Source organism: Megalopta genalis, chromosome 1, assembly GCF_051020955.1.
Source record: "Megalopta genalis isolate 19385.01 chromosome 1, iyMegGena1_principal, whole genome shotgun sequence".
Lineage (NCBI taxonomy): Eukaryota > Metazoa > Arthropoda > Insecta > Hymenoptera > Halictidae > Megalopta > Megalopta genalis.
Window position 1 is genome coordinate 2,079,822 of NC_135013.1, and position 22,658 is coordinate 2,102,479.

The 22,658-nt window shown below is 34.5% G+C and overlaps 4 protein-coding genes and 1 long non-coding RNA gene across 10 annotated transcripts; 2 read left to right on the plus strand and 3 right to left on the minus strand.

Annotated features, from left to right (window-relative positions):
• Window positions 1-2,071: 2,071 nt before the first annotated feature.
• On the minus strand, window positions 2,072-3,660 carry LOC117221547 (eukaryotic translation initiation factor 4E type 3). The gene is made up of 6 exons (XM_033472584.2): window positions 3,490-3,660; window positions 3,141-3,261; window positions 2,787-2,894; window positions 2,605-2,727; window positions 2,420-2,516; window positions 2,072-2,345 (listed from the first exon to the last, which is right to left on the minus strand). The coding sequence occupies exons 1-6, from the start codon at window positions 3,636-3,638 to the stop codon at window positions 2,311-2,313; spliced, it is 633 nt and encodes a 210-aa protein (XP_033328475.2). The 5' UTR covers window positions 3,639-3,660; the 3' UTR covers window positions 2,072-2,310.
• Window positions 3,661-4,308: 648 nt separating this feature from the next.
• Usp47 (ubiquitin specific protease 47) lies at window positions 4,309-14,784 on the minus strand. 4 transcript variants are annotated; one of them, XM_033472593.2, is made up of 18 exons: window positions 14,668-14,784; window positions 13,423-13,511; window positions 12,067-12,261; window positions 11,700-11,985; window positions 11,422-11,600; window positions 11,156-11,330; window positions 10,971-11,092; window positions 10,675-10,868; window positions 10,381-10,595; window positions 10,092-10,315; window positions 9,814-9,984; window positions 9,215-9,725; window positions 8,737-9,132; window positions 8,261-8,677; window positions 7,892-8,139; window positions 7,448-7,801; window positions 7,190-7,356; window positions 4,309-7,115 (listed from the first exon to the last, which is right to left on the minus strand). In XM_033472593.2, exons 3-18 carry the CDS (start codon window positions 12,256-12,258, stop codon window positions 6,986-6,988), a joined length of 3,981 nt encoding a protein of 1,326 aa, XP_033328484.1. In that variant the 5' UTR covers window positions 12,259-12,261; window positions 13,423-13,511; window positions 14,668-14,784; the 3' UTR covers window positions 4,309-6,985. The 4 variants fall into 4 exon arrangements, with proteins under 4 accessions (XP_033328484.1, XP_033328486.1, XP_033328485.1 ...); XM_033472595.2 differs by lacking the exon at window positions 14,668-14,784 and adding an exon at window positions 14,461-14,661; XM_033472594.2 differs by lacking the exon at window positions 14,668-14,784 and adding an exon at window positions 14,438-14,661.
• Window positions 12,152-12,835, plus strand: LOC143258790 (uncharacterized). The gene is made up of 2 exons (XR_013032657.1): window positions 12,152-12,434; window positions 12,637-12,835. It is a non-coding gene; the product is annotated as an uncharacterized LOC143258790 (long non-coding RNA).
• Window positions 14,785-15,577: 793 nt separating the features above from the next.
• Window positions 15,578-20,345, plus strand: Mau2 (Mau2 sister chromatid cohesion factor). Its single transcript, XM_033472578.2, has 8 exons — window positions 15,578-16,436; window positions 16,702-16,881; window positions 16,956-17,234; window positions 17,314-17,560; window positions 17,637-17,884; window positions 17,960-18,165; window positions 18,252-18,454; window positions 18,555-20,345. Exons 1-8 carry the CDS (start codon window positions 16,212-16,214, stop codon window positions 18,749-18,751), a joined length of 1,785 nt encoding a protein of 594 aa, XP_033328469.1. The 5' UTR covers window positions 15,578-16,211; the 3' UTR covers window positions 18,752-20,345.
• Window positions 20,346-20,459: 114 nt separating this feature from the next.
• LOC117221542 (NADH-quinone oxidoreductase subunit B 2) lies at window positions 20,460-21,985 on the minus strand. 3 transcript variants are annotated; one of them, XM_033472580.2, is made up of 4 exons: window positions 21,827-21,985; window positions 20,838-21,365; window positions 20,645-20,745; window positions 20,460-20,499 (listed from the first exon to the last, which is right to left on the minus strand). In XM_033472580.2, exons 1-3 carry the CDS (start codon window positions 21,849-21,851, stop codon window positions 20,648-20,650), a joined length of 651 nt encoding a protein of 216 aa, XP_033328471.2. In that variant the 5' UTR covers window positions 21,852-21,985; the 3' UTR covers window positions 20,460-20,499; window positions 20,645-20,647. The 3 variants fall into 3 exon arrangements, with proteins under 3 accessions (XP_033328471.2, XP_033328470.2, XP_033328472.2); XM_033472579.2 differs by lacking the exon at window positions 20,460-20,499 and having other exon boundaries at window positions 20,570-20,745; XM_033472581.2 differs by lacking the exons at window positions 20,460-20,499; window positions 21,827-21,985 and adding an exon at window positions 21,485-21,659 and having other exon boundaries at window positions 20,570-20,745.
• Between the last annotated feature and the right edge of the window lie 673 nt (window positions 21,986-22,658).

The window sequence follows — 22,658 nt, forward strand, 5'->3', positions numbered from 1 at the left end:
AATTCAATTTAATCCAATTTAATCCAATTCAATTCAATTTAGTTTAATTTAATTTAGTTTTATTTAAATCAATTCAATTCAATTTAGTTTAATTTAGTTTAATTCAATTCAATTTAGTTTAATTTAGTTTAATTTAATTTAGTTTAGTTTAATTCAATTCGATTTAATTTAGTTTAATTCAATTCAATTCAATTCAATTTATTTTATTCAAATAAATTCAATTTAGTTTAATTTAATTTAATTTAATTTAATTTGATTCACTTTAATTCAATTTATATGAACAGTATGTAAGCTCGTTTTGAATTTTGCAATATTACCTGCAAATACAGTCTAGTATGTCTAATCTTTTTTCATTAACAATTCAAAGTAACCTGTAATATTTCTTTGTTTATCAGCGATAGCTGGTTAAATTACACCTGAATTTTGAGAAGGCACGTGTCTCGGCAACCACGCACGCGAAACACGAAGCACGTTTTCACAGCAATATTTTCAATGGAAATCCTGAACGAGTTCGCAGGCGCGTAATAATTAATATATATTATTGGCAGGATTCGGTTGCGCAAATTCCGGCAACGTCCGCGATATAATCGATGGTGGGGAAAGCCTGTTACACAATTCCGTGTAAAGAAGACACATCGTATTATACGGCCGAAATTCCGTACAGAAAGCACGGGGGCGTGCGATCACGGTTCACGCGTGTTCCTTTTTCTCTGTCCTTCTCCGGAACGAACGGCGAATATAAGTTGACGCAAACGATGAAGTATCTACCCGCGAGAAATAATTTACATGCAATTTAAAACTAGTTTAATGGTGGCCCGCTACAAGTATGCATCCGTAATCGTCCGGTATACCAGCCGGTTGACGTCAATCTGACGAATATCGAAAAGCCGTAAAATGTTAAGGCGGCGCCGTTTAGTCGGGCACACGAATCGGTTTTATGGATATACATATAAGATTAGGGATTCAAATCGCCGCTTTCGAAAGCGCGTGAAAGATGATGATGCTTCATGATCGTTCTCCTCGTCCTGTTCTCCTTGTTCAACGGCCAAGCAGACTGAGAGCAACTACCGTTCGCTTTTACTCGTCTGTTCCTTCTTGGAATGTACATTGTACATTGTGTATTAGAATATATACAGGGTGTCCCAAAAATGTCTCGCAATCCGAAAGTGGCGTGTTCCTCGGGCCATTTGAAGCAACTTTTTCCTTTACAAAAATTTTCTCCGAGGCACCGTTAACGAGTTATTAACGAAAAATAGTGGCCAATGAGAGGCGAGCTCGGCTGGCGCGAGGCGACCGAGCCAATGAGCGGAACTGGTTTTCGTGCGCTGGTTGCCTGGGCCGCCTCGCGTCAGCCGTACTCGATTCTTATTGGTCACTGTTTTTCGTTAATAACTCGTTAGCAGTGCCTCGGAGAAAATTTTTGTAAAGGAATAAGCTGCTTCAAATGATCCGAGGAACCCGCCATTTCCGGATTGCGAGACATTTTTGGGGCACCCTGTATATATGTGTTGGAATATATGTATATGTATATGTGTATCCAGAGGAAAAATATGCAAAGCATGCGAAAGAAAATGTTGTCCTCGCAGTTGTAAACTGGATCTCTAAAACAATTATCAATTAGTATTGACACTAAGCCGTGTCATACCGGTCAATATGACCGGTTTCACATTATTTTTATTTGAAGACTGTTGTAGTTGTAAAAGACATCTTACAGACGATATTCGAAGACGAATCGAATAAACGGTGAGCAATGACTGGCGCCAGACGCCGCGTATGTTGTACATCTGTCGGAATTTCTTATGGACCATAATGCGAGACTACTTTGGTAGACTGAGAACATTCTAGGAGGACGTTCAATAATTTATACGACAACCTTCCGTTAAACTTAGCTTTGTAATGAACCGCATTGAATAATGATTTTGAATCTTTTTTCGAGTCGAATCGCCGTGTTCGCCAATACAAAATGGTCCCGTAGGAAAGTAATTATTAAATAATATTCTGAAGTAATTTACAATTCCATTGTAATTTGAATGGACGACAATTAAAATTACGCAGACAAACGAATAGTCCGTACATTGTAAATATAAAAATATATTTGACGGTTTTTAAAATTGGTACAATATCAACGATCTTTAGGCTTCTATAGTAAACAAATTATTATCAACAAATTAAAATCTTTCGTAGTTCGATTCCATTTGGTATAACTTCATAGAGCAGTATGGATACAATTTATACTTCTTGTAAAAATCGCCGTGTGAATGATATTTGTTGCTTGTTCCTGACCGATGGTACAGCAGTAGCAACGTATTTTTAACGACGGCCATAAGCGTGATGCGACTGATGAGCTGTGAATTAATTTAAAGGCTTTTATAATCTCCTTCGACATGTCGGTAACATAAAATGGTAGACTGAAGCTTACGTTTATAAAAGTCTGAGAAGTTCACATTAGGTAACAAAGAATACACTTTTTTTAATATAGTTGCTCTTGATGCTGAAGCTGCGTTCATATTCCATATCTAAACAAGGGTATGATTAATTTAGTAAATATTGATGTGTACAAACTTAAATTAACTATATTACATTATTAGATGATTAAAAAATTACTTGAACCGTATCATCTTTGTCTCTGATGGACACAGTTACTCCGCAGACTTCATCATCTTCAGCCATACAGTCCGCAAACTGTTCTCCGATAGCTGCGAGAACCATTTCCTTCCAAATCTTTTCCTAAAATGATGTTCGCTACAATGTTTGTAACAACTATAAACGAAAGTTCTAATACATACAGTATCAGATTTATGGCACTTTATTCTCCATGTTCCACCGTGCTGATTAACCGGTTCCTCCCATAACGGATATCTTTCGTCTCTCATCAAATGGTAACTATATTTTACCTGGAATTAAAGCAACATGTAAACCGAAATATCAAACGTTTGAACAATTAATCTATTATTCCTTAACTTACAAATACCAAAGTATAAAATAAATTCATATACTGATTTTTTTTTCTATAAAATTATGTGTTAGATCATAACAATGAATACTAAAGATACCATAAAAATTAACTATTAATTATGAAATATTGGACTAGTACATAATTTGTCAACTTATGAGCAATATGAAAGAAATAATCTACAAACCTGCATGGAGTTAACATTTGGTATATTATTGAAGACTGCCCAAAAACTCTGCACTGTATTCACAGTATAAATCTTCGTTAAATTTTGTTTATATTCTTCGACAGTTGTGCCAGACACAGCTCTGTTAATTTTACAAATTTTTTCATCTGTACATACACACTATGAACAAAGAATGTTGTACATTTTATGCGATTTTTTCGTTATTTACGATAACACAACGATATCCGAAGACAGATATCAGTGACGTTTTGCAAAAAGTAATACAAAGAAATAAAAACCGATAGATATGAAAGAAACAGCGCTCCAACTTCGAAATATTACGCAGCGAGATGTGGATACACGTTCTTACTTATCCAACCAGAAAGTCCACGAAGTTTGCAACGGTGTTCCCAACGATTCATGTTCCTCGATCGTTTTCACAGTTTCGTCCGAAAACACCGGCGTTTTCGACAAGTCCGCCGAACCGTCGTCTTTTGATTCGTACTCCACCGCGGCCATGTTCGAAACGACGATAAACTGATAAACACACACACACGCACACATCTGTCATCATCATATGTACGTTAGAAATCATGTGATCAATGATGAACACAAGAACGATTTAACATTGTCGAAAACATTATAGATCGTACGAAGATACATTTAGCAGTGTTCTGTGCTATTACAGATTAAGTTCGCGAATATAAATCTATCGCATAGATATCAATTTCTTTACCGGCAGAGTGAGTCATCTATCTATAATCTATAGAATAGAACGGCGCTAAGTTTGTTATATTCAAATTTTCAAATCAATGTAACTTGCATTTAAAATACTTATTTTTAAATCATACGAAATAATTGATTGAGAACGAATACGAAAAGACGGGCAATAATTGTATATTTCGTTCACTAAATTTGTAATAATATCACAAGTCAATAAAAGAAACACCACAGACTGATTATTAAATTTATATTTTTCATCTTTCCCAATAGGTACGAAAATATAAATTTGTGTTTTATTATCTCTAAAATGACTACAGTTCGTTAAATCATTTAATATATGAATAAAAATCTTCTATTCGAAAAACCTCTAGCTTAATGTAACTTTTACTTAAACCATTTTACGTTGATCACGCTGGTATAACAATCTCGTTAAAGAAAAGTTAGAAAAAAAATAGTATCCAAATAATAATGATAATAAACATAATTTAATTCAAAGTAGATTGTACGATATAATTCATGACCATTTTTTGTAGTAAACATAATTTCAAATAGATATACATTTGTTCTTATAACGAGCTATATTTGTGTTACAATCTCGATCTTAAGGCATTCGCAAAAGGGACCAAAATTATGAGCTGTAGTAACTATTTAAGTTTATTACTTATGTAGGTATGCACAAATATTTTAATGTTTAAATACGATAATATAATGTGCAATGAATATTTACAATGAATTGAAGAGTACATTATAATCTAGTAAAACGATGGACAACTATTCCGGGTATATCAGCACCCATAGCAGAAGTTAATAAAATTGAACATTCGAATAAAAAATAATTTAAGATATTCTGTAACAATCATACAAAATGAATAAACAATACTATTCCACTATATTTTACTTACTATTTGCGCATACCTACTATTTTACTTAATGAACACAATTCCAAATGTTACTCTGCTTAGTAATTATGAGAACAATTGTTAAACAATACTTAGGGTTCAGCTTCAAATATTAGAAATAATATTGGTTGCAAACAAAGAAAAAAATGAAGAAAAGCATTAAACACTATATTCTCCACTTTTCTGCTACATTTTCAAATTTACATTAACAATGTTCATAATCACAAGCAAACAATTCAGGTGTACACGTATTATAAACTGTAATCATATATAGATTACCGTGTTTTGTAATTTCGTAGAAAATTTTTACATAATATAAAACAGGTGAAATTACGACTTTCGTCAGTCATCAATTGAGTTTTATAATGTGCAATTAAATCGTCGATGAGAAAAATTATTAATTCTTCTGAGTGAAAGAAAAATATACAATATAAATTACAGCTATATTAAAAAATCAAAGAACATTGTAAATCACCGTACAAACTGATATTATATTGTGGATAATAGACATTTCAAAAATTTCACTTTTGATTTAAATGGACACTTTTGTGTCCCCATCCATTATTATTATTCGATCTCAATTCAAACGCAAATTAATTGCACAGAACTAACGGACAACCAATTATTAATGACAAGGATCGGCAACACCTTTCTGCACCAAAGTTTCTAACGATGGAATTAGCAAAGAAAACAAAAATATCGAACGAAAATGTTGATAAATGCGCGAAAGGATAGTGGTGCCCTACATGCATGCAGTGCATTGTATCACAATAGAAGATACAGAACCTAGCATCATACTCTCTGCTCACGATGTATGGTGATGTTGATACGAAGAAAGATATTGACGTTCGATTCACAAGTTTTATTATTTACAAGCAACTGATCTATCATACAAATGTAAATTTGGTGGACTTTCTTGAAGAATCTTTCTCATTGTATTGAAAATTTAATTTGTAGGAAACAACAACAATGCCGTGGCTAAACGTATTTTTTGGTTTTCCAAGTGGTACAGATTTCTTTGTACCCGATAACACGTGATGAATGAATAAACATACATAATTAAATAAATTAAAACGTACTGCAGGATACATGCCTAGCCAGAATGGATTTTAATAATCACATGGAAGAATTTCTATTTAATTCAATAGTAGTAACAAGTTAAAAATCCTTAAAAAAATTATTAATCATATCGGGTTGATACTGTTACATTTTTACAAACAAAAAAAGAAAACGCGTGACACGTCGCATAGTACATAAGAATCAATGAATTAGTTTACAACTTATCTAACCGTTACTACTACCAGATTAAATTGTAGAGCGGGCAAAAAGACTTATAACTGAGAAATATGTCGTATGAATGCTATTTAACCTACACTGGCATTAAAACGATTATGTATTGTGTCAGATAAATGTCTTTCAACAAATAGATATACTCTGTGCTGTGTTCGGATATTAAAAATCTTTCAGCTTTGGGAGAATTCGTTTGACATAGTTTCATGCACGTGTACGAAAGTTTTGAAATTATTATCTATGATTAAGGGGAGATTTGCGTCCGGGATTTTATGAAAATGTTGATGCAGAAACTCCAAATGTTTATCAGCTACATACGCATGTACAGTAATCGCTCCATAACTGTAATGAACTCAACAGAAACGGGTTACAATATATATAGAGCCAGAAAAGAAAACCTTGCTATTATGGAACCACTACTGTAAATTGTAAGAAATCCATAGTTTAAATTCGGATTATCACCAAGCAACTTGATTTCTTTTCCAAGTTTTTCCTTATTTGCTACTATCCTACGCTCTCATGATCTTCGTTAATATTTGTGCTCTTTAGTAGGATTTCATAGATGGTAAAATAACTCGATAATCCGTAGATAATCGACAGTTTTAACGTCTATACAGATTTTTAAGAAACTTCATGACCAGTCGTGCTAATTGAAATTTCAAATCTCTGGTGTTTCAAAAACCCGAGAAATTTCAAGATTTCTATCAATTTGAGGAACGGCCGACTTCTTTAAGAGCGCAAAAGCTTTGAAATGCCGAAGATTTACCGAAGCACAGAATATTTGGTGATTTTTGAATACTTGACTTCATGTTCCCACACGTGTCTATTATTGGGTTATAACAAGTATTCGTCCTGCCTTCTTTAGTGTTCTTAGGGCGGAAAAAACGGAACGAATTTATGTTACAACCTAATATTTAACAGTCATTTATCAGAAGATGTATGTTCAATGGACGATCATTCGGTGCTGGTCAAGTGTATCTTAAGCGATCTCTCTTGTCGGCGTCTTGATCGCGTAAACGATCTCTCTTCTTCTTTGTCGAACTGACTCTTTATTTTGGATAGTTCCTTTTTGTACCTGCTATCCCTGACGAAACAAAAGAGGAAACGACATTGAATTTATTTCGTCAGCTGTAACTTCCCTTTATACGTTCTACGTACCTATATAAAAATAGAGAACCATTATTAATATCGAACTCAACATCTGAATCTTGCCCATGCCATGTTAACTTCCTCTCCAAATCGAGGGGTATGAACATTAGTGACATTTCATCATCTGCTTTTGCTATCTCTATATATTCTTCAGGTATAAACGCCACCACAGACAGCTAAGTGAAAACATAAAATAGTTACAAAATTGTATGTGTCCACAGCGTACACAGTCATGAAGGGAATATTTGAATTATGCAGTTCGCTCACCTTTTTCCTCATTTCTGCTATAGACTTCTCATCCATAACAATCTCCTGACAAACTTCGTGTAAGCGGTCCACGTTCCCAACACGCACTATAATTTGATTGCTGTTGGTAACAGGATCCTCATCAGGTAACTTTTGTATGACAAATTCGGATTTCGAATGCAATTGCATATCATCAAGTTTCTGATCATCCAAATATACTTTAGTCGCTCGCGTTAGGTGTTTCTCCCTTAGTCGACATCTCTTCAATGGTATCTCTATATCATGTGCATCCTTAATATTCTCTAAGATGGCTTTCTTCGCCTCGCCGACAGTTATGTCTCTAGATAAGATCCAAGCACCCAGAAACTTGAAAAACTGCGTAAAATATGAGAAAACGGATGCGTCAATAATATCAAGAATACCGAAGGAACTGTTTATAAATACTGCATCGATCCAGGAACTTACGTTATCCGTTTCAGGATGCAACTGATATATTTTTATTCTAAAATCAAAGAAACGCCCAACTTTCACTGTGAAATAATCATCTTCTTTATACTCCAAGATGTTCTCTTGAAGTTTGTAGTACGCATAATCCTCGATATCTTCAAACTTGTAGGAAATTCTAAAACAATCTATTGGTACACCGATATATGGCGCCAATTTTTTCTTAAGCATACCGTAATTCATCATTCTGGATACTTCTACTTTGAGAACTGCAATAAAAAGTGTCGAATCAAGCATGATATCGTTTTCGTGATCTACGTATATAGAAATGCTATTTGCCTAAATATGCTAGTTACAGATAAATTACTTCTAAGAAATGTTACTTCATACATTGATTGCCATCCTCCTCGTAGGATGTAGTTTTAAAGTAATATTCTTTATCATCAGTCTCGGCAATCGTATTGGATGGACGGTGAATTAAATCTTTCAACTGCATGTACGGATCATTAAAATCGTCAAATTCGAGAGCATCTCCGACCAATGTTTTATCACTATCGCTGAGGCTGCTGTCCTCGCTATTACTCTGTTCCGGCGTGTTCCATTTCTCGTTTTCCCCTAACTGTGGACTCGCGTTCTTTACCGATACATCCTCGTTACTCTTTCCTATTTTTAGAATCTCATTACTCTTAGGAGTACCGATATGATTCGAGTCGCTACTACTTCCTTTGGATGGACTATCAGCGCTGGATTTCTCTGTATCTTTACATCTTTCGCCTAACGTCGAATTATTCCATTCTTTCCAATAACCTGCGATTCAATTGTATCATATAATACATCGTAAAGTTCCAAAATAATGCAACACTTACGTTCATTTATTTCACTACTTTTACTCGGATCAGGAAGTTTCAACCGGAACGTGAGGATATTTTTGTGATTCGTGTAACTCGATATAATGTCTGCCGCAGTTGCTGCCTCAATCAATGACATCCATTCGTCGTTATACATGGTCGTCACAAACACATCAGTGTCGTCGGAAAGGCTGGTGCTACTCAATAAACTACATTCATCATCATCCATCAATGTTAACTGCTTTCCCGGTTCGCCCAGCATCACTGCCATTTTACTAGGTTTCATACCGAATAAAATTGCTAGCATTTTTTTATATTCTTTAATTGGTTGAGAACGCAAGGCTCGCAGTTTCAATGGACCTTCCGTGACCTTCTTTTCAGCGACATCAAGGACATATACTTTTGACGTGATCACTGTATATTGAGAACAGAACAAAAAAATGGATTTAACGTAGAATCAAGAGAGAGTGCGCGATAGCAATAATAATCTACATACCGTCCTGTTCATTCTCCGAAGACTCTTCATTCTCGTCTCGTATTTCTAAAAGCAAAGTGTACGCTTCTCTTCGCCAAACACTTTCGAAAGTTCTTCGCTCCATCCCCTCGTAGCGACACAAAACCCGATGCTTGAGGGGATCGTAACGAACCAAACGACACTGTTCGAGATTTACTTTCCATTCCAAGTTAAACATCTGCCAACAGAGTTTTGTAGCTCCGTCCCAAGTAATGTCGCGGAAAAGATCTATCATGAACCACTGCATTTTGGAAGGATATGAACAACCAACTAGTACTTGAATCGAAGATCTTCGTTTTAGGAATGAGACGTCGTCATTTGGTTGAGTACGAATTTGACTATCCTCTGAAGATAACTTCTTTTTTAGATGCGTCTCTATCATTTCCCTGTAAACCCTCCGAGTCATCGTATTGATGTCCTTCTTGTCATAAGGAAGACACCACCTTTCTCTTCTATCGTAGCCCTCGTTTTCCTTCATTTTCTTCAATAATTTCTAAAAGAATTTGGTAAAATAAAATTTCAATTCAAGGGAAGGAGTGCAGATAGAAATGTAATAAAATTGTTACGATTTCATATATTACCTGTATATGGCATGGAAAATCTTGCACTTGCATAGGCAAAACGTTACGAGCAGGATCAATTTGTCTATACATAAGCATGTATGCGTTAGTACTACTACACGATGCAGTATGGTATGACCTATACTGAATTGGGCCACCGCCATACGTTTTTTGAATATCATCATTTGTTATCTACAATTGAACTCATAATTTTAGCGCTACTATACGATGTAAAAGTAAATCAAGATTTACTACTCGTTATATATTATTATCATTGATATAAACACGTATGTTCATACCTGAGTAACACTTTGATCGTTAAAGCACAGCCATTCTTGTGTTCTGAAGTCTTTTATGTAAGCATAATAATGACCACCGCAAGCACTGCCGCTGTGTATCATAATTGAAAACAATTCATAATTATAACGGCCTTCCGAAGTGTTATTATCACGATTTTTGTCGTTTTCATAATTATGTTCAATACAATTTGACGTTGATGGACCATTACTTAGGACGTCTACTCCTGAATTAAATGAACTATTTTAATTAATTTCCTTGCATCTTCGTTACCTTACGAAATCATCATACCTTCGTCGTCGTCGTCTGGATCATTATTTTTTGAATGACTGCTATTGGAAAGACTATTTTCACATGGAGTGTAATCATCATCTAGAGTTCCACTATCTGTTGTTGAGCTGTCATCACATTTCACTAAATTCGTGTTCTTCTCATTAATCGAAGATTCTTCATTTGTCGTAGACGATATGAATCGATTTAAGTTCAATATATTTGGGAAAGTGACTCTGATATTATAAAATTAAATATGAAAATACGAAGCTTATAAGAAATGTATATACGGAATGTTAGTTCATGCACGCTTACTTGTCATTGAGTTTAACTCTGCGAAAAGTGTTGAAATCGAAATCAAATCGTTTAAGATGCAACGTCAAAAGATATGGAAATTTTATGAATTTTAAACCTTTGTGTGCATCACATTTTTTATTACACTTTTCACAATGATACTGGTTGCTTCCTTCTAATGTCTCATGCTGTACAAATGCTCTTAAGGCTTCTTCCTATTAAAAATAATTTTTTTTATACATTTAATGCATATATCCGCTTTTTATTACACTCAACACGTAGTTTGTGTTTCTTGAAATGTAGGGTTATAAACATACCACGCTATTGTATGCTACATTCCTACCAAATGGTCTTACTGGCAACGGTATATCAAGAAAAGTATCTTCCCTAGACTTTTCAGTTCCACATTCTAGACACTTAACATAATCGATCATCGTTCCTATTAACATAAAAATCAGATGACAAATATTTTTTTAATGGTTATAATAACTCTGATTTGTACCTTCGTAAAACCTGTTGATTAAATCGGCTTGTTCCGTGTTTATAAATTTCTGTTCTAACGCATCAAACATTACCCTACAAAGTTCTTGAATGTCATGTTGCTGCCAGGCTTCTGTGGAATCCCAACCAAAGCTTTTTGTTAACGCCGTAGTTTCCACAGCCGATCTTGATGATGTCTGCAAATATATATATATATGTCCTCATTATGGGACTTGTCGAAATCGAATCATACCAAAAATTATGATTAACTACTTATAATATCAATACCTGTAAGTTTAAGAATAATTTTTGCAACTGATATGGAATACTGGTAGTTTCATCTTTTTCTGATCCACCCGTGTATTCCCAATTGTACAGTGCATTTCGAAATTCTGGGGTCATGTACAATGCTTGGAGTAAACTATTTAAATAACATGTCATTGCTTGGTTTACCAAACCGACATAACCTGAAATAATAAAATGTTAAAGTAGGAGTCAAACAAAAATATTAATAGAAAATATGTTCTAAGAAAATAGCAGTGCTGTAATGAGTTTTGATTCCATACCTGTTTCAGGTTTAATAGAACTTATAAAATCAACATTATTATCTTCTTCCAATACTAATGAATGATGAAGAGATTCCTGATGAAGAGGTTCCTGCTCAATACGTTCTGACAGAGCAGGACGTGTAGTATATATAACAGAAGGTATATCGTATCTTGGATGAAAGATATCCATCGTCAAAGTGTCTGTTGGCCTCACAACGAAGAGTCTATATTTATTGTCTTCATTTTCTGAGAAACTTACATCAATTTCAGACATAATTTTATTTTTCATTTCAGATAAGTCGATCTAATGATAGTAAGATAATATTAAATTAATTCGGATGAGTGTACATTCAAACAGGATAATAAAATAAGTATAAATATTAACCAGTTTCCCACTTGCATCCAGGACAAGCTTAAAGTTATCAGCCTGTATTTGATAGTTCTTTTCGATGTAATCGTACAGATTTTTAACACTGGTTGTTGAATTTAGGGGATATGACAATTTCTGATCCACTAGATGAGACTTGTCCATCACATTAGATATATAAATTGGACAAGAATTAATTATAGAATCCATGATCTGTAAATAAAGTAAGTCGATAATTATGATATAATTCAATGAATACTTAAATTAAAGTAATGCTTTATATGCATCAATGATAAAGAAGTTTATTATTTGTAACATAGTCTAATGTACATCACTGACAGCTTCTGCCTTCTAGCCTGAGTCGAATATTTAAGTATTAGTACAAGGTAAATAAAAACAAATCAATTATTTATTTTCTCTTGCTATAATCCTCTTCTCAATCAATAGACATATTGTTCTAAGTCAATGCGAAGTGACATTATTACTATAATTTACAAAGAAATTTTATGTCTTAAATTTTATTCTTTCTACTATGTTTAGTCTGCAAGAAGCTTAAAACTGATCACCATATTCCTTTGCAATTTATAGTTTGCTGGTAACAAAGACGCACAATTTGGTACAATGGATTCTTTTTCGTGGTTACCAATTATATATGTACATATATGCTGCATGAACATTATATCTGAAGCGTTAGTTTAGTATTATATATAAATATTTCATTGAGCTGTAACACCAATAAATATTACCCTATGTATTATTAGAGAATAAAGGCGAAATCACTTTGAAATATGTTATTTATTATTTAGAAATAAGTAACAGAAATTTATTAGTAATTTTCAGACAAATAAAATTGGCATCAAGCCATGCTAAAGGTGGAAAACGAGTGAAATCTATGCAACACAGTGAGATAATACTCTGCACAGTATGACACAGTAAGTAAAGCCTATAGAGCCTCCAGTTATATTTAGAATGTCTAAACGAAGACTTGGAAAATGGCTCTCTTCTCCGAGATCAGAATTCTCCCCTCCTTTTCTCTTTTCTTTCTCACTCTCTGAGAAAGAGATTGCCAAATAATTGAAAGTCTACGATCACCTTACAAAAATGTGACTTATTTTTTTATCTATTTATCATCTAATAATAGGCAAGAAATAGAATGCGGTTGCATTAATCCGTAATGTAATTGAACATGTTCCTGTGTTACTAAATCGAAAATAAAATACGTTTACGTTTGAATTATTTATTAACAAAATTATATTAAGAACTTCAGAACAATTAATTAGAAGATTGAAACATTTAACTCGAATCAAGCATAAACAATCTATTTCTCTCAAACTGTTATTGCTATAGTTATTATCTTATACATACGAAACTTACCTAACAGTCCTGTTTTATAGAAAATATGCTTTTTGTCAGAATAAGTTATAGAATCCAGTCTGTGTGTGTGCCAACTGATATTTTTCAGTCTAAAAGATTGAAAGTGATTGCAAGGTTATTATGTCAGGTCCACAAAACTGAAAGAATCTCTAGTTATAAGACTAACATTTTTTTTTCAACTAACGACGTTATTGCATGGTAACAGAATTATATTTCACCACCTATGTCTTTAATCAAACGATCTTTCAGATGAACGATTAGTATCATGTCTTTAATTTCTATGGATACTCGTTGCAAGTGCGAAACAAAGAATAATCTTTCATTTTTTTTTTTAAATTTTCTTTCGTCCGAACGAAAGGAACAATTAATAAACAAATGAGTCAGGAACTTTTAACCATCGGCTGCCGTAGTGCGCTAAAAGAAGTCCGACAGTGCCGGGTCTTCCTGACCCATTCACAATGCCTTAGCGCGGTATTAAAACTGGAGCACTAATTTAGGTTCCGAAATTGACTTTATATTATTGTACACTGGGTGATCTATGTATCTCCAGGCCTGACCCGTTCCGGTGGCGGACGGTTAAAAACAGAAACGTGGGCGATACACGCGAACGAAACACCTTAAATATCGTGTTTAGCGGAGGTTCTAAAGATAAAAACAACATATACTAAAAACAAAAATCACAGAACAAGGAGTCCACAAAAAACATGAGCACAGCTTAGATTCTTCTCACTCGATTCTTGCCGGTTGTTGTAGGAGCCGACAACGGAGAACGTGTAACTCGCGATTCAAAATATTTATGCGATGAAAAAGCAACAAGACGTAGACGAACAAAAATTGCGGATATAACATAGAGAAGATCGAAATGCACTCTCGTGCCAATGGAAGCGAGTTAGAGGACGAACGTTCCTTTTTGTTTCCGTATTGATCAGCAAAACATCGTCCGGTACGGGATACAGAATTCATCGGTGATGTTTAGCGGATTAATAGAAACCCAAACATCGAATTGATACAATACCAGTTTGTTATCCCGACACTAACAAGAACGAACATATCCGAAGGTCTTATGAAATGGCTGGTCGAGTACATGCTGCGTCACAGTTTATATGCCTCGGAATCATTTGTATTTAAATAATTCGCTCGGAAACACAAGATTCCCGCACGTTTTCTTTATTCTGTGACACCTAACTAACATTCCTTCACGTACAACGTTGGAAACAAAGTCAACAGCAAGATCCGATTCCTTACCGAAATCACAAAATGCGCAACATTCACTTTACGCCATATTTCCTAACTGTGAACATGCTTTACGGTTTCGACGCTAGGTGGCTACGAATACCAGCTGTTTTTCGCGGGCACATTGACAGATTTAACCAAAGCACGGAATACATATGTGTGTGTCAGAAGTAGAAGTTCAAACCCGTGTGAAGCTAGCTCCACCATATCAACCGATATCGATGAAACGTCAAAAAAATTGCTCTTCAATTATCCATAATCGATCATCAATTAGTTTTAATTGCTCACTTATTCTTTTCGAGAAATATCCATAAAACTTCTTCGAGGCGACTAGGGACTTTCGCGAGAGGCTGGAGACTTTTAATAATATGACATATGACCTATCAAAGAGTTACTCTTTTTTACGATTATTGTTCTACATAATTATTTTTAATTGCTTCTACTTTTCTAAAAATCATCGCACGGTCTCGACTCCCTGAAGTCGGCCGACGATACACGCGAAATTAGTCGATGATATAGTAGAATATCGTAAACAATTGTTTTTTAATTGTTCCTTATCGTTCCTATTTTAGTTTGAATTGCTTCCAAACAATTATATGTTATACCGACTCAACGATTGCCCCCTATTTCATTGAACAATATCTTAAATAACGCGCCCATTACTGTCCTGCAATTAGTTTTATTTGCTCTTTTTCCACATTTCATGAAATTTAAAAACAACCAAGCTGCCAGTTCCCCTTCCCAGGCTAGATATCGCCGAGCGGTGTCTTCCAAATCGCCAAGAAAAATCATGAATAGGATTACATACATAGCAGAGCCCCTTAAAATTGTTATTTTATTAATTGTATAGCAAAGAACTTATCTTTGAATTTCAAACGTGGCGCTCATAGTAGCGGCGCCATTGAACGAATTTAGCACGATTCAATTCGTCGTAGTAGAATTGTGTATTTGTACATATTCCTATGTGTACATAATTTCCGCGGCACAATTAAGACGATTTAATGAAGTGCAATTATTTGATCACATTTTATTTGTTTACTCGATGCAGTGTTCATATTTCGTTAGATTTCATTTCAAATCTACCCTCTCCCAGGTCAGAGAAACATCTACCAAATGGTTCAGTTACCTATATCCGATACGATGATACATAACGATTCCATCGAATGCAGTTTTTCTCGTTATTAATAAAAATTCGTATTAAAATGGACAACGTCGTGGATCATGAAAATTGGTTTATTCGTGTGATGTTTACGGTTCGCGTTTACTACTAACGAGAAAGCTTAATGTACATGCGTAAAAAATGCGAACCAATAATGTAGAAAATGTCGTGTTGCATGTACATATATATGTAAACATTACGCAACATAGCGGTTTCCAGGGGAAACGTATTCGACAGGACACCGCGAAATTGTAAATCGTGTCGTGACCACGGCTACTACGTTTGGAGCAGTGATACAGTTTTTATTGTGTTTGGTGGCGGGAGTTCTTTAGTTGTTGGTTAGAAACCAGTGACCGTGTGTTATCACGGTTGGAGATTTTGCTTGTGAAATGTCAAAATGGCGTCTTCGCAGGACGCTTGGTATCTGTCGTTATTAGGACTAGCAGAAAACTTTCGAACGTCAAATCCGCCGAATATCAAGTCGTGTATACAGTGCTTGCAAGCGGTTTTCAATTTTAAACCACCCCCAAGGGTCGAAGCGCGTACTCATCTTCAGCTTGGTAACATCCTCCTTACGCATACCAAAAACATCGATTTGGCGCGGTCTCATTTAGAACAAGCGGTCAGTCTCAATATTAATTGTATTATAACTACGTATATTTAGCATTCTTCGGTGTTGTCTGTAATTATTACCGTGTATCTCTTTGCGAATAACCGTAGTTCTGTTTGCGGCGATTCTAACCTTTCTTTTTATTTTGGTACTGTCGGTAATGTAACGCAGAACGATTAGAATCACATTGATGTGTCAGTGACATTACTGAAATAGCAGATAATTATACCACGATACAAATAGTCCGGATCGTTTAACAGTTTACATTGAATTTCAGTGGCGTTTAAGTCAAAACATAAACACCTTCGATGATGTTAAGTTCGAAGCAGCAAGTGTAGTCGCGGAACTGTATGAACAACAACAACAACCAAATCTCAGTAAGCCAATATTAAGGAAAGCTATAGAACTTTCTCAGCACAATGTATATTGGCATTGCAGACTTATTTTCCAACTTGCAGTAAGTAATACATAATTTTGAGCAAATTTACAAGGTAACTCGAATTAAAATTGACCTTATATCGTTTGTTTTAGCAAATACACGCATCGGAAAAAGATTTTGTTGCAGCAAGTAGTTTGCTTGCTGTAGGTGTTGATTACTCTCATATTAGCAATGCAAGTTATACAAGAGTTCTGTTCTTATTGAGCAGATGTATGCTATTATTAATAGACAAAAAATTTACTGAAGTTCATCCTCTCTTAAATTCGGCAGGCCATCATGTAGAAAATTGGCAGGGTAGCCCACATCAGAAAGAATATTTAAAAGTATATTTTTTGGTACTTCAAGTTTGTCATTACTTAATGGCAGGCCAGGTGAGTAAGAAGCATTGTTACGTTGTCTTTCTTAACAGAAACATTTGATTTTTGTAAATCCTATTATCATTTTCGACAGGTGAAAAGTGTTAAGCCTTGTCTGAAACAATTACAACAGAGTATACAGACTATAATGTCTCCTAGTTGGCCAGCCGACGAAATAGTTACAGGTTCAAACATTGGAGATATGTTTATATGGATGCCAAAGGACCATTTATACGTTTTGGTATATTTAGTAACAGTTATGCATTCGATGCAAGCCGGTTACATGGACAAAGCTCAAAAATATACGGATAAAGCGTTAACTCAAATTGAGAAACTCAAAAGTAAATACAGCGTAAATGTGTCTTAATGTTCCACTGTAATTTCAAATTGAATGCAATAATCGTGCTTTTTTTACAGGTGCTGATAACAAACCTATACTCTCCGTTTTTCAATTAATGCTATTGGAACATATAGTGATGTGTCGACTTGTAATGGGAAATAAAAGTGTAGCTCTAGCAGAAATTTCTCAAGCGTGTCAACTTTGTAGAACCCAGCCAAGGTTACTTCAAGGTCATAGGCCGCAATTACATGCTTTATTAGGATTGTATGCAATGTCGATGAATTGTATGGAGGCTGCAGAAGCACAGTTTACAGCAGCTCTCAGGGTAAAATTATAAATATAAGTAAAACCATTTTATTTGTTGTTTATGGAATAATTTATAGCTGATTATTTTCTTTAGACGTCACAAGAAAGAGAGCTTTGGACGTTCGCGAATTTAAATCTGGCAATAGTATACCTCAGAACTAAAAGAGATAATGAACTAGGTGCTTTGCTAGAACGAATAAATCCCGAATCTTTGCCATCTCATTCGCATTCTTTAAGAGCAGCAGCGTACTACGTACAAGGACTTCAAGCGTTTTTTGGAGCTAGATACAACGAAGCAAAGTAAGAATTTAAACATAATGCTGCAACTAGTAATTTGTTGTTATACCAATTATCTTAATCGTCGAAATTTGTTAATTTATTTTCAGGAGATATCTCCGTGAAACATTGAAAATGGCGAATTCTGAAGATTTGAACAGACTTACGTCGTGTAGTCTTGTACTTTTAGGACATATATTTCTTTCTTTAGGAAATAGCAGAGAATCTATGAATATGGTGACACCAGCGATGCAGTTAGCTTCTAAAATACCTGATGTTCATGTACAATTATGGGCTACTGCTATCCTGAAAGGTGAGCGCTTGTTTTAGCGGATTTAATTGGAAAATATACGTGTATCATATTTTTATAAATTAGAGCATGAAAATATTGACCACGATTTTTCTGATTGCAGATCTTTATAGAATTTGCGGAGATCCGAATCGTGAAAGTGAGGCGTATCAAATGCATTGTAATTTTTCGCAAACGTTGTTGAAAGATCATTTTCAAAGCACACAAATGGGTGAGCACTCTCTCATACAGTGGACTGACGGGACAGTGCCAGCCTTACCAAGCAATCCACCACCTTCCACATCACAAGCCATTCTTTAATATTATTCAAAATTTCTACATTTAATGAGTGTAATTTGAAACGTGTAACATATTTTGGCGGAGCACAGACATGTGCTAGGTTTGTACAATTTTATTGTTAAATTACAAAAGGAATAATAATAAAAAAAGGCTGGAGGTACCGATAAATTGAACAACGTCAAGAGCCGGAGCTCTGTTACGTGGAAATTAATGAAATTGTTTATCGTACCGCAAAAGAGTAGTAAGTGGAATTGCGATTAGAATGGGAGATAATTAATTTAATTTGCTATGGATATCGATAAATATCCAGACTCGCTAATTATTATTCGAACCTTTTCAAGGACACTATGAATCACAGAGTTTTATTTGCGAAGTTTCATAAAGATTCTATATTATACATAGATTTGTACAAACAATTTACTGTAGTTGTTTTCTACGTCACAGAGGATATGCAAGAGATGAACATATGTATAGAACTTTGATATATTTTATTATTTTGTATATTGTAAATTATCTTGAACTTTGTTTTCTTCTTTTGTAATTGTATACCTGCGAACCAAGAGAAGCAAAAAAAAATGAAAAAAAAGACGACAACATTGATGCCGAGATTGTCGAATCAGCACACGTTGAATGGGAATTAGACGTTTCTTTGATGTAATGGTTATACCACCGCACAAAGACTTTTCGAAACCAAGCTTAAGTTTAATTTATGCTGTAAAGATAGTAACAAGGGTTATGAGTATGCATTATCACTTATGTTTGTATCGAGAGGCGTATTAAAAGTACGCCAAGAAGTGTTAATGACGTTCCACGAGAAAGGACACAATACGTTTGGCTGAATTTCATTCTTTTACATATCATTTGCTCTCTAGAAAACAAATTCGTCCATATGTGATGCTGCAGGCATAGGACATAATAAAACGAAACGTAACATTAGTATTTTATGATTACTCCTTGACTTCATTCGCATACTTTTTTAAATTTAGAATTCCTATACATTTTTATATTTACATAATGTCTGCTTAGTTGGCCGTTGCAACAATTTAAATCTAATCTGTTGTAGTATTAAATTGTGATCGATTTATATCTAAGCAAGAAAATAATCATCAAAAGTCAAATTTGTATTGAATTGAAAACTTTTATGCATCATTGGAAAAAGAAAAATGGTAAATAGAATAACGATTATATTTTCAGCATACTATGCTCTTAAATGACCAAAGTAGGCGTTTAAGTTCGGGCTGTGGACATTATAGACATATACGTTCATAAAAAGTGTACTCTTGTACATGGATATAATGGAGTAATAGATACAATAGGTTGCAGGTTGGCTTTTCTTTTTTACAGAAGTACCGTACCTATCGTATGCGTGGTGCGTATCAGTTGATGTGTTTTTATTAAGCAACGTATGTATGTAATGTACAATTAAAATAAACAGAATCGTAATTAGTATTAGATAGAGCAATATATAAAGAAGAAAAAATAAAGGGGCCTTAATATGTGGTAAGCTGAATGGCAAAGATGTTCTGCCTAACTCTTTGCTTTGTTTAAATTAAGAAATTGTACATATTTTAAATAGTGAAAATAATAAAGAATAAAATAATGAGAATATAATTAATTACATGTCTGTAAGAATGTTTTATTATTTTTTATACGCATTCTTGTGATGAAAGTTAGTTTCCAAGTTTTTTATTCAAAACTCAACTGTGGTTAAAAATGATAACAGTTTGCATAAGAGATGAATACCTTTATTTTTCAGGAATTTGTATGACCTATAAATGCGTAAAAATATGTTAATTATCACTTTCAGTTACTAGAGAAACCAATTTATAATTACAGTGGTTTACCTTAATTACATTTCATACTTTAATAACACAAATCTTTATACATAGATTGCTACAGAGTTCAGGTACCTACACATTATTTTCTATACCACAATTGCATTGTCTTCATATTCTTAACTTTCTTCTGTAGCTGCAATACACCATACATCAAAGCTTCTGCAGTTGGGGGACATCCTAAAGTGTCATTACATGTACAAATATGGTTACAATCTATCAATAGACAAATACACACTTGGATATACATATATATATATTAAATGTATTACCTGGCACGTATATGTCCACAGGTATAATTCTATCGCATCCTCTGACAACAGAATAACTGTAATGATAATAGCCTCCACCATTGGCACAGCTTCCCATTGAAATGACCCATCGTGGTTCGGGCATTTGATCATATATTCTCCTCAAAGCTGGAGCCATTTTATTTGTCAAAGTACCAGCAACAATGATAACATCAGACTGTCTTGGAGATGCTCTGAATACCACCCCATATCTGTCCATATCGTATCTGGGTGCAGCAATGTGCATCATTTCGACTGCGCAGCAAGCCAAACCAAATGTCATCGGCCATAATGAACCCTTACGCCCCCAGTTCAAAAGATCATCTATTCTGGCCACTGCATATTCTCCTATGCCTTTGGTATCTTGGAAAGGGCTGTAAGGTTTCCTTTTCTGTTTTTCTGGTAGCTTAATATCGGCCATATTCCTAGTTTGAGACGTTAAAGCTGCAGGACATCCTGAAAGAGCTGCATTTTTGGGAATCAGGGACAATAAGCCCTGATTCACAATGGCTGAAAATTCAAAGGATATTGTTGTAGATTTAAAATGTCGGTAGAATTAACAAAAAAATGTTTTTTCTTATGTCATATATCAAGTACAAATTATTGTAGCACTTAGAAGGATCAATTACATAGAAGCATTGTTTTTTCTTTTTATTTCCGTGATCAGTTCATTCTAATTCTGGAGGTTATGAAACATGTTGCAATGCAACTTGATGCAACAGTTCATGTCAACCGACAAGAACCATAATGTTAGATTGACTTGTTTGAACAAGCACATCTTATGCAATACAAACTGTTATATAGGATTCGGCACAAAGTAGTATCACGATGAAGTATCTATGGAACACATACACACATTCATGAAGAATCGACCACAACGAATATGGAATTATTACGCTAATTTATCAATTCGTAATTTCACTCGATGGATGATATTGTAAATGGTTCAAATCTATTGTAGGAAAACTTACGCGAAAACATAATAGAACGCAGCATTTTCACCTCAACGAGACACACTCACGTCCGGAGGTGTCTGCTACACTACGATTCTGCGCATCAGTGCATTGGAATTGAATTGTGTTTACAACATGTACCGTTATCTATGAATTATATCCTATATCGAGTACACTGTTTAAGAATAATTACCGTCGTGACGTGAATTAAACCAACGTAGTTAAGGAATTCTATGAATAAATAACCTATTTCATTTCACTAAATCTATTTTCGTTTTGATGTTAACTTTTGAAACGACTATTGTTATCTGCCGATTTTGGCGCCGCATTTGATTTTTAAACTTGGGGGGATAATAACGGTCGATACTAATTGATGCGTTTCTTGCTACAGTTAACTCATTTTTCTGTCCCAGAGTCTGTCCAAAACGCTGTGATGAAAGCGTCCACGAAGCAACAAAACATTAAATCGAGATATCGTGTTACATTACAGACAAGGATTGCACATGCCTTGCTATCAATTTCACTAAAGTCGTTAGGCGATCAAGTGCCATTTATTTAGCTTTATAAGTGAAAGAACTTTCTAGTTAGTAGAAACTAGTTTTATCTAAAATAATGCGAACGTTTTACGAAAGTTTGAAATTTATCTCAATCTTTAAACTAATGCTAGATATTTGCGACAAATAATTATCATCACGGCTTGTTAGATCAATCGTGCTGTAACATTTTTAACAGTTTTTATTTTTGAATAATATTTGAATGTTTATAACTGTTTCTAACCTCTCAGATCCACCCATCCGTAAAACAAAACTAATTCGCGGTGTCGCCGTCGCACAAAAAAATCACCGATTAA